General features: G+C 37.8%; 1 protein-coding gene across 1 annotated transcript; it reads right to left on the reverse strand.

Annotated features, from left to right (window-relative positions):
- Window positions 1-11,756: 11,756 nt before the first annotated feature.
- LOC125228300 lies at window positions 11,757-13,659 on the reverse strand. The gene is made up of 2 exons (XM_048132803.1): window positions 13,022-13,659; window positions 11,757-12,385 (listed from the first exon to the last, which is right to left on the reverse strand). Exons 1-2 carry the CDS (start codon window positions 13,547-13,549, stop codon window positions 11,948-11,950), a joined length of 966 nt encoding a protein of 321 aa, XP_047988760.1. The 5' UTR covers window positions 13,550-13,659; the 3' UTR covers window positions 11,757-11,947.
- Window positions 13,660-14,346: the final 687 nt, after the last annotated feature.

Below are 14,346 nucleotides of genomic sequence, written 5' to 3' on the forward strand. Positions count from 1 at the left end.
CATTTTGTTTCTTTTCGGAAAGAGGATTAACCGTATTTTGGAATCATTTGCATAGGTACGAGTGCGCTTGAGTGCTGGACTCTTTTGTTTAAACGGTAAAATAAAATCATTCGAACGAAATGTGTTTACATAGACACGAGATTAAACAACGCCTTGCCTTAGATAAAAAGACATCGCCTTGGGCGCTCCGTAGATAGTGGAGTTTAGTTTTCCTGTCGATGTCGGTGGTTTATAGTTGGATTTTCAATAATTGTCGTTGCCAGAACAAAGTTATCTTCGGAACAAGCAAGCTATGAAGCTACCGTTATTTCGAATTTATGGCTCTTTGTCGAAATTATACCCAACTAATGCAATAAGTTGTAAATGTATATAATAATGGCCATTCAATAATGACTATTTTGTAGACAGTAATTTTTTTACATTATTTAGGTACTCGTACCCTAAAGCCGCTTTGTGTCACATGACGTAAGTATACATTAATGTCTACATAAACATTGTTTTGACCTTTACTTATTTAACCTTGGCGCTAGAAAAATTAGGTCCCAAAAGCCCGTTTTTCTTCCACGAACATAGGTCGTTATCTGTGTATATTTAGACGTGGGTAGTAAGAGTGAGGGCAAGATAGCAATCAAATAGATGTTGTTTCACTGCAGTGCTCGTATGCACACGTGCCGACAACTGGTCGCGACGTCTTGACACTTGCGCTTATATACTGCGGTGCAGATTATGACAACTGCCATGGCAAATCTGTTTGTGGGACGAGAGTATATTTTCATATGAAATTGGTGTGTCATGTACGTGAGAAAATATTCAAGTTTTTTTTCTAAGGTGAATAAAAATGTTTTTCCTACTCATAATAACTAGATATTTCCAAGTAAGAAAGCTCCCCATTTTTAGGGTTCCGTACCAAAAAGGTACAAAAGGAACCCTTATGGCGCCGCTCTGTCTGTCTGTCTGTCTGTCTGTCTGTCACATTATTAAATATCTCGAGAACTACTTATGCTATCGCTTTGAAATTTGGAATACTTATGAACATCGTTAACCTCTACAAATTGAAAGTTTAATTTTTTTAATTTAATAATATTAATTACAGAAAATGGTCAAAATGAAAGGGGGGGCAAACTGTAAATTTCAAGTAACTAAGGTCAAGTGGGGTATCGTTAGATAGAGCTCAAATTGTACATATCAAAACTATTTTTTATAATTTTTTGGTCGTGGAAAAAATGTTTTTGAAGAAAAATGTAAAAAAAATACCGCCCCCTCCCCCATCCCCTTTATCTCCGAGGTTATGAAATTTTCACCAAACATGGCTATTATAATGAATATTACAGGAAAAATAAAATCGTACACGTATCTTGAAAAATTTATTTTTTAATTTATAAAAAACCTTTCAGATTTACATTTTCAATTTCAACACCCTTGCGGGTGTTTATTGTACCTGTATTTTTTAACAAAATTACAATAAAATTATCTGATTTCAAACAGAGGCAAAATGGTTAAAATCGGTTGACGCAATAAACAATTATCCCATAAAAATCATCTTCCATACTAGCTCGCGCGCATGAAGTTTACTCAATTTGCCGATAGATGCCGCTGTACATTGAAGGCTCATTTCCTACATCGCGTTTTTCCTGATATAATGAATTCGGTTCAGGAGCGTCCTTGCGACATGTCGTAAGTCGTAAACTATTGAAGTCGAATAGTCTTGATTTTATTTGGACGTTGTCTAACAATAAAATTGTATATTAAAATATTACTAATTGTTATGTGGGAAATTGAGTCTTGGGGGATTTAGTCAGAGTTCTATGAATACCATTTTGATGATTCAACTATTCGGTGAGCGAGTCCGACTCGCACTTGACCGGTTTTTTTAGAGAATTTTATTTATTCTCCATCCATTGTAACTGCTACACATAGTGTTTGAAAAATGGTAACGGAGGTTTTTTTTTAGAAAAATGAATTTTATTTATTTTCAAGTCTTCATCCATTGTAACTGCTACACATAGTGTTTGAAAAATGGTAACGGAGGTTTTTTTTTATTTACTTATCTTACCTTACATGAAATATTTTAATGTTAAATCACCTAAATGAATGCATCACATACCGTGATCCGAAACCAACGGCTTAGCAGAAAGACCAGACCGATCGTCAAACTTGAACGTAGACTTTACAGGACACAATATCATATCTCTCTCAATCTCAGTATTGCGGGACTCCTTCAAATCAAGTATTTAAGTTATAGTTACAATTTAAAATGTTTGGCCATGTAATTGCAGAATACTGTACAAAACGGAAGCAAAGTAAATATTATTTGGATTTTTCATTCGATCCTTTCATAACATGATTCATTTGCAAGCCTTGCATCGCAAATGAGAGGCCGATGACGAAGCGTTTTGTCCAACTATCCGTGGCATAAATATTAAAATGCAACCGATACAGTTGATAATTTTATTCTATCGTTTCGAAATTTTCAACAAAATATGCAAAATCAGCGAACGTTACATTTTTCGAGCGAAATACAACGGTGAAAACCGATGTTTTGTGGAAGTGTAAATTATAAATTGGTTCAGTGGCAACGTTGCACCGCATTTCAGAGGTAACATTTGAAATCAGCGCAACAATTAAAATATTTTGAAATAAATTTAATTTAGGTCAAAAACATATTTTAAAATCGTATTAAACGGTGTAAATTCCCACGAAATGCACGGGACGAGAGCAATGGGCCCATAGCGACATAAAATATTTCTGGTAATATTGCGGTCGCTGGCGACAAGCAATTGCGGTAGGTATTTGTGAAGAGATTGTTATAAATAATATTGCGTTTTGTTCCAGCCGCTTCTGTGTCCCAAGGAAACTCACTAAATGCATTTCATAGTCGCTAACAATGTAATTTTTGTAGAGTCCGCAAATAATATCCTGGAACAAAAGAGGCGAGAAAAATGCAATTTTACGCGCTAAATCATATTTCCCTGCTTTAAAAAATAGTGCACGTTGCCCTTTTATCTTTCTGACTTTCCATTCCTTCTTACGCTTACCAGCGCGATATAACAGTACTATTTAAAAACTAATATTGAATAAAGGAACAGTAACAAACAATCAAAATTGCACGTTCCATGTACATTTTTCACCTGAAGTATGTTTCGGCTGACGTAACAGTCATGAAACGTATTTTGGAAGAGCGATAAGGAAATGACACAAAGAAAACAAACTACAGTCCTCCTCGGTCGAAAATTTGTCGAGGCGGGCGGAGGCGGGGGCGGCAGCGGGCGCGGGAGCGGCAGCGGGCGAGATAGTAGCAAATGTCAAACTTATCGAAACGATGTCAGCGATCGCTCGCAACGGATATCTATCGACTTTTACGACGTTATTGCAATCTTTCGACGCTTTTAGACATATTCCCGCTGCCAATAAATTGGCGAGTTCCTAGGTAAGCTGCATTTAATAAAGTATGTACGTTATGTTGTTCGCGGAGCTTTGTCGTAAAATTATTTTGTGACATTTACGATCGAGCAGTTTGCGCGAAATTGAATAATGGTGATCCCACCTCTGAAAATTGTGCTTTTCATCTGCAGCAGGCATTTACTTGCCGGTAAATAAATCTTTATTTTTATTAGAGATGATAAGTCTAACGATGAAATACATTTTGTTACGTATTGCAGTGAATAGTTATTTTATGCAAGCGGTAAATATGAGTACAGTAGGGAGTTATTCCTGGAAGCTAGACCTGACAAATCGATAGACATTGTAAATTCAGTTCAGATTAGAATTGTATGCGGCACGCGAGCGATTGACGTGTCATCATATTGTCTTTGAAAATAGCCTTCCAAGAAATGATTTCTATAGCCGGCCAGTAAACATTACAACAGCGATTTGTCAAGGGAATGGATTTCAACAAAAGGGTCCCAATTTGAATGGCAACTTGTACGGCCGTTTTAATTTCATAAGTCGTTTATCATAATCAAGGCGTCGGGGTGATTTCACAACCCATGTCAATGTCTCGCCATTCCGATGAAGGAAATGTCACATACCTGCTTGGGCAGATGTGTGGACACGGCCTGGGCAAATAATTCAGATAATCTACTTGCACGATAAAAACAAAGTAGCTACCTGGTCGACCAAGCTTCGCTCGTTTTATTTTATTATATCACACCTTTAGATAAAAAAAATATAACTACAAAAAAAAACTTTATTTCTGGTCGGCATTCGGAACACCTGCGATGTGCCTGTGAAAATTAGACCGGCCCTGTTACGAGGGAGTCTTTGCGTCTATTAACGCGAAAGAGAAACGCATGAAAACTCGAAAATTCGCGTTTTTCGGGACCTAAGGCTAAGCTAGATCGATTATTCACCCCCGAAAATCCCCACACAACAAATTTCAGGGAAATCGTTAGAGCGGTTTCCGAGATAGTCGGTATACATATATAAATTGTGTAATGTGTACAAGATGTACAAATGTACAAGAATTGCTCGTTTAAAAGTATAAGATATGCTTTTATCATTCTATCTGCAGTACGCGTTGGTTAGCCTGTGCCATGCTTTCGTTGAAGCTCCTCGGTCTGTATTGAGCGAAATATATCTACGCAAAAATTAGCTAATATACATTAAATAATTATGTTTGTGGTTAACAATCGAAAATTTATAAGCGAATGAAATCTTCATCTTACATATAACTGTCGCACACTTCAAACAAAAGTTTCAAACCTTCAAATCAAGAGTAAGCCCATTTATAATAATAATTAATAAAAACCGGCCAAGAGCGTGTCGGGCCACGCTCAGTGTAGGGTTCCGTAGTTTTCCGTATTTTTCTCAAAAACTACTTAACCTATCAAGTTCAAAACAATTTTCCTAGAAAGTCTTTATAAAGTTCTACTTTTGTAATTTTTTTCATATTTTTTAAACATATGGTTCAAAAGTTAGAGGGGGGACGTACTTTTCTTTTCCTTTAGGAGTGATTATTTCCGAAAATATTAATATTATCAAAAAACGATCTAAGTAAATCCTTATTAATTTTTAAACACCTATCCAACAATATATCACACGTTTGCGTTGGAATTAAAAAAAAAATCAGCCCCCACTTTACATGTAGGGGGGGGGGGGGTACCCTAATAAAACATTTTTTTCAATTTTTTACTTTTGCACTTTGTTGGCGTGATTGATATACATATTGGTACCAAATTTCAGCTTTCTAGTGCTTACGGTTACTGAGATTATCCGCGGACGGACGGACGGACGGACAGACAGACATGGCGAAACTATAAGATAAGGGTTCCTAGTTGACTACGGAACCCTAAAAAAAGTAACAATAAATCTTTTAACAATGTTGGAAAACCGTAATCCGTCGCCGCTTTTTCCGAACAGGCGACATTACAACATGAGATTCAGGTAGGTAGCTAAAGATAAAGATATTCCAATCTAATATTATGCTTCGTCCGGGATGTCCGTAACGGCTGCAATCTACACTGCGGGTGCGTCACAGTCACAGTGTGTTCCTGTGGTCTATTTTTCGGACGATAAAAATAGGTACACCACTGTTAGGGAATTGGAAAATACTCTTAGGGCCACTTGCACCACCCGCTTAACTTAAGTAAGGCGGCGGAATTGAAAAAAGTCGTCTAGTTTTGAAGTTGATGTCACTGGAGAGTATACTGCTGACAAGTGATATCGTTGTGATCGGTAGACTTTACTGAGTACGAAATAATGACTTGTCGCATTCTCAGACTGTGGGGGGGTTAACTATGACGTCACAAAGATCGCGGTCCCGGGTTTCAATTTTTTGCCAATTTGTCTAGAACCCCTTATCCAATTTTGAAAAATGAGGTGTCGATTAAAAGCGTATAACATGCTGATTAAGATTTATTATATGTGAAAAGTATAGTTTTGTTAGTTATTTTTTAATTAACAATAATGCAAAAAATACTTTTTTTTACTCTCTTTTTTGATTTTTGTGACTCAAAAAGGCAATGAAAACGGCCACTTAGCTAAAAAATATGTCATATAAATCATTTAGCTACATTACTAAGCTATCTGTTGCTTTTTAAATTTCTACGATCGAATAATAAATAAGCAAACTACAAGAACATACCTGTAGGCGGGGAGTACCGCTTGACACGCGTTCCCATACATTCGGCGTCTACCAAATTACACCTCGCGCAAAATTCGTTTCAAGCCGATATACCTCTAATCTTATTCATCGTAACCTATCAATATTGGTATCATTTGAAAGAACAATTAAAGTCCTTTAAGAAACCATTCAAGCATTTTCATAAAATCAATAATCGCCAGTCTACGGTGGTTACAAAGAAAAAAAGCGGGGATGCAATTTGACTGGTTACCTAGGTTTGATACCCTAGACGAGTTTAAAAGGGGAGGTAAAGGTGACATATGGGTTGTTCTCTTTGGCCTGAAAGCTACACAGAGGGCCAGGGGAGGAAAAACTAGGGTTTAAGTTTAGTTTTATGTTATTTTTTCTTTTATTTGTTGATTTTATTGTGTTTAATTTTTTTGTAATTTTATCAAGAATACACGCTGGTTTCTTTTTGTGAAAATGCCCTTTTCTATGAAAAATGCGATGAATTTCATGGCATTTTCCGATAGAAACTAAAATTAACTTTCAAATAAGGCCACATAGTCATACTTTTACATATATAATATTAAGGGTAATAGCCCCGGCGGAGTAGTGCAAGCGGGACAGCAGTGTAGCAATCCATAGACCTGACTTCACTGGTTCCTCAGTGCCACACATAGTCTTACGAGGCGGCCTGCGTGCCCTGCTCTCTAATATGTGGGTCAATACTGCTTCAACGCAAACGATTGAGATGTGTGATTTTTTTGACACTGAGTGTATTTGCAGGAGCTGCATGTATTTACTTAACAAGTGTACCCCAACAACTATTTCATATTTATAACGCATTATTAATAATAAATATGTTCTTAATCTTATCTTGACTTCTGTTGAATAATTATGTTTTGAGAAAAGTCGCTAAAAGTGATGATTATAATTACTAAAACATTATAGGTAACTTCATTTTAGTGATTTAATGTGTATAACGACCGAAGTCCAATCGTTTTTTGTTTTGTTTTCACCTCTAAGTCGTTTGAGTTGAAACGGTATTAAGTACTTGGTATTACCCTTAATATTATATAAGTAAAAGTATGACTATGTGGCCTTATTTGAAAGTTAATTTTAGTCTCTATCGGAAAATGCCATGAAATTCATCACATTTCTCATAAAAAAGGGAATTTTCAGCAAAAGAAACCAACGTGTAACACAATAAAATCAACAAATAAAAGAAAAAATAACTTAAAACTAAACTTAAACCCTAGTTTTTTCTCCCCTGACCCTCTGTGTAGCTTTTAGGCCAGAGAACAACCCATATGTCACCTTTATCTCCCATTTTAAACTCGTCTAGGGTATCAAACCTAAGAAACCAGTCAAATTGCATCCCCACTTTTTTCCTTTGTAACCACCGCAGACTGGCGATTATTGATTTTAAGAAAATGATTGACATTGTTTCTTAAAGTACTTTAATTGTTCTTTCAAATGATACCAATATTGATAGGTTACGATGAATAAGATTAAAGGTATATCTGCTTGAAACGAATTTTGCGCGAGGTGTAATTTTGTAGACGCCGAATGTATGGGAACGCATGTCAAGCGGTACTCCCCGCCTACAGGTATCTGCTTGTAGTTTGCTTATTTATTATCCGATCGTAGAAATTAAAAAGCAACAGATAGCTTAATAATGTAGCTAAATGATTTATATAACATATTTTTTAGCTAAGTGGCCGTTTTCATTGCCTTTTTGAGTCACAAAAATAAAAAAAGAGAGTAAAAAAAAAGTATTTTTTGCTTTATTGTTAATTAAAAAATAACTAACTTAACTATACTTTTCACATATAAGAAATCTTAATCAGCATGTTATATGCTTTCAATCGACACCTCATTTTTCAAAATTGGATAAGGGGTTGAATTAATGAAACCCGGGACCGCGATCTTTGTGACGTCATAGTTAACCCCCCCACAGTCTGAGAATGCGACAAGTCATTATTTCGTACTCAGTAAAGTCTACCGATCACAACGATACTACTTGTCAGCAGTATACTCTCCAGTCACATCATCTTTTTCCGAGACCCTCTCGCTGCTCTACTAGTGTCTAGTACTGTCTAATTTCACATAAAATGGTGGGTTAACCAGGTTAACCCTCCATTTTCGGCGGTGCAGATGACCCTTAAAGAAAATACTATAATATAACATAGTAATGTCGGAAAGCCGTCTCCTCTTATCTGAACAGGCGACATTACGACAGACTCAGGTAACTAAATAGTTCGCGCGATACCCCTAATCTAATACCTATGCTCCTTTCCGTCCGGATATGTCCTATTGTCCGTACCGGCTGCAGTCTTCACTACTGCGGTCAGTGTCCTTTTCACGATACTTGGACATTTGGTTCCAGCAGTCTATTTTTCGAACGATTTTTAAGGAATGGAAAATACTCTTACAGAAAATATATAAATACAGAAAATACTATAAGTAATGTCGGAAACAGTCTCCTCTTATCCGACCAGGCAACATTACGTCAGACTCAGGTAGCTAAATAGTTCGCGCAGCCCGATATCCCTAATCTAATATGCTCCGTCCGGGGTATCCGTACAGTCCGGATATGTCCGGACTACAATCTTCACTACTGCGGTCACATTGTCCTTTTCACCCGATACTAGTGCTGACGCTACCTTGTTAGTATTATACCTGGTAGTCTACTAGGGGTCTATCTTTAGAACGATCGGAACAGAAGAATTTTTGGAAGAAAGTAAGAAATCTAATTACCACACTTGCATTGTGCCATCGCGGGCACCTGCGATCGATGTCAGAGGACGCTGGTTCGATTCCAGTCGTTGACCCCTTTTTTGTAGTATATTGCATTTTTTTAAGTTTGCTCATGGGAGCCTGGGGTTGTCAAAGCGGACCCCAGGCTCCCATGAGCCGTGGCAAATGCCGGGATAACGCAAGGAAGATGATGATTGCATTTATTTAAGTTTAGCCAGGCATATTGTCAAAATAATGCCATAAGTACTTAAACTTATTTCAAAACACTTCTTCAAACTTCTTTAACATCCACCCGCCTTCGTCAGTTTTCCGTGATCGCATCCGCAACTGCGTCGAAATATCGGGAACTCGACAAAAATCAAAAAGGTAATCACGGTCTATATCCCGGTCAATATAAGTCTAAAAATAACCGTGAATCATTCAAAACTCTCACTTCTTCAAACTTATATTATACTTATTTGTATTAGTTAAACATTTCTACTGAAAATCGTTGTACTGATAAAATCGCATCCGATTTTACCGACAGTAGAATTACATATGTAAAAAATTCCTAATTAAAATACTGTAAAATATAAGTTTACTTTAATCACAAGATGAATTCGGCAAAAACTGACTAAACGCTCCATTTTGCTTAGTGAAAAAATATCTACTGCTTCACTAATTGCTCCCCCGTACCGTTACCACGAGTTCGAAATGTAGGATTAATCCTGTATTCGTCGAATTAAAATTAACCTTCCCCGTAGTCCTTATGTACGGTACGTAGGTGTGAATGTATAGTTATTGGCGCATTGTCGAGTTCGAGCGAATTGAATTGAGAGGATTGGTCTAGAATTGAATCCTAGTTTTAAGAAATGGTTACTTAGAGAGAATGGGTTTCTATTTCTTCAAAGGTATGATACTTATGAAAGTATTGTTGGAAAACCTATGTAAATTTAGCTTTGGTTTAATGCAAGTTTTTAAGTAATTAGTCATCTAAATGTTACCAAGATCATCAACATTTGGTTGTTATAATTGTAGGTATATCTAAAATACAGGATATCCGCGAAACATTCCGACAATCATTGAAATCTGAGTCAAGCGATTGGTTTCAATTGGCCGTGTCTGTCACTTCAAGTCGATACCGACTCGACTGTCAGAAAAAATCCGCTATATTTGTCGAAATATCGCAACTTATGAAAGCAACAATGCAAAATGTTGGTACAAGATATTGGTTATCTAAATATTACCAAGATAATTTTCCTTCTATTTAATTTTATCTAAGTTATTTACTTGTATATCCAAAATAAAGCATAGCCGCGAAACTTTCGGTCAACAATTGAAAAGTCGAGTGTTTGGTTTCAATTGTCTGTGTCCGTCACTTCAAGTCTACACCGACTGTCAGAAAAATCCCGCTATGCTCAAAACAATTCTATTTCCAGCAGACCGACAATACTTTTGTTTTAAAATAGCTATCACAACCAGAAATCTAAGTACGAGTATACGTATACGTGTAACTGAAGAACTCTTTATTTCTTTAGCTTCACAGTCGATACTCGCCGGCTTTATTGCGAAACTTTCGGCAAGCATTCCTCTTTTATTACTCCAATTTTGTACGACTAAGCCTACGGAGCAGAGGGGCCGCGCGATCTTTATTATTTAGATTTCGATTGTTTGAGCTTACACACAGCAATACACGGTAACGCGTCATATATATTCAGCGTTTCTGATTCGGAATCAATCGAGGATTTATAGTCTCGCGGCATCTATGCTTTAGCTCCTTTGAGACCTTATACTCAGTTTTGTTGCGCGTGGCGGCCAATCTAGAAGCTTATTCGCGTTTAAATACCGACTTGTTTTATTATCAAAATAATATTGCCTCGGCAAGATTCGTGCAAATCAATTATGTGAAATCATATCCTAAATGCAGTTGAAAAGCTAATTCTTATATAATTATGTAAATATGTTCATGTAAATAAAGGAAAAAAAAAGTAGTAGTTAAAAAAAAAAAAAATCCGGTTTTAGTAAATCAAGTTTTAAAAAAATGATTGAATATCAACCCCTGAAACTTCATATCCCACTTTCACGACAAGATCATCTCGTTCAACTTCAGCATAATACTACACAGTAAACATCGATAAAGAATGCACATCGGTCTTTGGAAAGAGACAATTTACGTCACATAAGCAAGAAAGAGACAACGCTCTACGAAGACGAAAAACCGATGTGGTACTGTACCTATTCTAATGTGTTGGCTGACATTTCGTCCGTACATGACACATGTGTTGTCGCGGACGGGACGCACGATAACTAAATACCTATCACTAAATGTCATTCTGATGTCAATGTACGTAAAAATTAGCCTGTAAGTCTATTCTATTAATTGCAGTAATAAAGGTTCCAACTTTTAAAGTGTTCAAAACAAACATTGCCCGACGCCTTAATTGCACTCTAAGACAACTAATTGCTATTGTATTAAGTGCACCGAAAACAAAAGGAATGTGATAGACAAATTAAACCGTTACCAAAACGAAGCGGGTCGTTTAGCGCTTAGCGTTTTTCGAGTGGTTTGAACATACACCCCTATACGTACCTCTATATACCGCGGTAAATAATTATCTACGTGCTAGCCGTGACGTATGTGCGCTATTTAAACCAGGCGTCCTTATTTTCAAAGCGTTCGAGAAACTTCCGATAAAATACCTGTTGGGATTCTACATTTTGAAATTGGTATAGGATTTGAAATCTAAATGGATTTAGATATTCCTGATGCCGATTATACGTGTCGTGATACAGATATGCATCAAACATATATATTGATCAGTGCTGTGCCCTACCGGATATAACCTGCCAATTGATTACGTTTGACGGTACCTAGGGAAAAGGGCCGGTTTAACAGGCTGTCACATTTTATCTGCTTATGAATAATGGCGTGCTATTGTTATTGAAGGAAACTAAATAAATAATGAGCCGGTAAAGGGTCATGGCGAAACGTTTCGCCATTTATTCCTAGAGTGACATACAGAAGAACATAACAATCAATAAGAAAACATAAATTTAAATATTTTGACATTTAACTTGACCACAAACACTAAAAGAGTTCGTAACATTCTCCCACCTTTTGGGGCAGAGGCCCAAAACTCTTCCTTATATTGTGTCTGATGGCACTTCAAGTGGGTACAAACGTTGAACTGCTCGTGTATACTCTCCATCAGCAGTGCGTACCTTGGCTACTCTTATGTAACCGTCAGCACCAGCAAAGGTTTCTACAATCCTCCCTAAAGGCCACTTAATACGCTTAGAGTCTGTCTCTATTAAAACTACATCACCTACCCTTAAATGAGAGTCCCTCTCCTTGCCCTTCTGGATGAGCATCCCGATGTACTCGTTCCTGAACCTTTCTCGTAGATCTTCCCTCAACTTATGAAGATACCTGAGGCGCCTGTTGAGTGAGTCATGATCGAGCTGGTCTAAGTCCGGCATCTCGCTCGAAGGAAGCCCTTGTGTGAAGCACGCGGGAGTGATGGGTTTTAGCTTATCGGAGTTGTCCGCGACGTAGGTTAAAGGTCTTGAATTGATCAAAGCCTCACAATCGTGCATCAAAGTCATCAGCTCTTCGTATGCTAATATCTTCTGGCCCAAGTTTCGTCTAAGGAGGTCCTTGAGAGAACGTATCAAACGCTCCCACCAACCCCCCCACCACGGTGCTGCAGGAGGACTGAACTTCCACTTAATGTTCCTCACGCTGGAATAGGCCGCAATCTCTTGCCAGTCCAAACCCTTAAGAAGGTTATCAGCTCCGTGGAAGTTGGTTCCATTATCAGTGTATATCGTGTCAACTCTTCCACGCCTCGCGATGAACCTCCGTAAGGCCATGAGAAATGCTTCTGTCGTCAACGATTTGGTAAGTTCAAGATGTATGGCTCGGTAAACTGCGCAGGTGAATAAAATTATCCATACCTTCCCTCCCGACCGCAGAAAAAGTGGACCGGCTAGGTCTATACCTGTCACTTCGAAAGCGGCAGCTGGTTTTATTCTGTCACGAGGTAAAGGTGGTAAAGGTGTATCAGCATGCTTCACCGCGAGCCGCTTGCAGGGTATGCATTTGGAGACGGTCGAGCTGACGAGTCTTCTTATACCTGTGATCCAGTATTTCTCTCTGAGGGCTACCAATAGTATAGTAGGACCGGCATGGTACATAAGACGATGTTTGGAAGCAACTAATCTTTGAATAATCACATGTTTGCCCGGCAAGTAAATCGGACAGACAAAGTCAGAAGGCTCGTCGCTGAGAACTAATTTAGTGCGAATCCTCAGTAAGCCTTCTTCGTCTTTAAACATCTTCAAATTGTTCATCTTTTTTTGATCTACTTCTGCCCTTTCGGTCTGAAGAATCTTCAGGAGCCTCTTCTCAGCACTCTGGAACTCTTCACAGGTCAGTTCACCACTCTGTTTATCTTCTGCATTTTTACAGTTGTACGAAAATCTCAATATCCATGCTACCATCCTCACTATCATAGTGTATTTGGAGAAGTAGGTTAGCGAAGACAGGAATGTACTATAGTCTGTAGTAGTGTTAACAAGAACTACTTTCTTACTTTCTTTGTTAACTTCTCGCTCATCTACGATTAATTGAGATTTAGGCCATTCACTTTCTTTTGCTTTTAGCCAGGCAGGTCCCTCCCACCATTTGCTTTTCAGCAGTTGTTTGGCGTTGCAGCCTCTAGATGGTAAGTCGGCAGGGTTCATTATGCCTGGTAAGTGACGCCAATCTTCCACGTTTGTATGCTGTCGGATTTCTTTAACCCTGTTCTTGACAAATATGTTCCAATCACCTTCAGTAGTAATCCAGGTAAAAGCTACACTTGCGTCAGTCCAGAAAAAACGCGGCAGTTTGACATATCTAAGGCTTGTTTAACCTGAAGATATAACCGTGTAGCAATCAATGCTGCCATCAGTTCCAAACGCGGTATGCTGACCTCATGGATTGGGGACACGCGCGATTTGGCTTGGACTAGTTGTACAGTGACTTCTCCTTCATAATCACTTCGTAAGAAGATAGCAGTTGCAAATGAAACCTTGCTTGCGTCACAAAAGACATGCAGACTGTTTTCACATTTGTCTATAGGCTTACAAGTAAGTTGACGTGGGATTCGGCAGTCGTTCAGCAAGTGAATATGTTTAGACCACTCCAAAAATTCCTTTTGTAAATTATCAGGTAGAAAGAAAGAAAGAAGAAAGAAAAACGTTTATTGCAGAAACCATCATACAGCATCACATACATTAAAAAATAAAGAAAAAAAGAGATCTTAGGAACTAAATACTTAAAACTATATTGCTTATTATTAAATACAACAAAAGGTGCTGATGCTGCAGATAGAGGCCACAAAAGGACTCCAGTAGCTCACTGTCCCAACTCAGGCGTAAATTCCAAGTTTTCTGTAATATTAGCTTAGGTACAAGTGTCACTGGACATGCCAAGCCGACAGGATCAAAAACTTTCTGAGTTATAGAGAGCAAACTTCTTTTTGTAACGTTTTCTTTTA

Source organism: Leguminivora glycinivorella, chromosome 7, assembly GCF_023078275.1.
Source record: "Leguminivora glycinivorella isolate SPB_JAAS2020 chromosome 7, LegGlyc_1.1, whole genome shotgun sequence".
Lineage (NCBI taxonomy): Eukaryota > Metazoa > Arthropoda > Insecta > Lepidoptera > Tortricidae > Leguminivora > Leguminivora glycinivorella.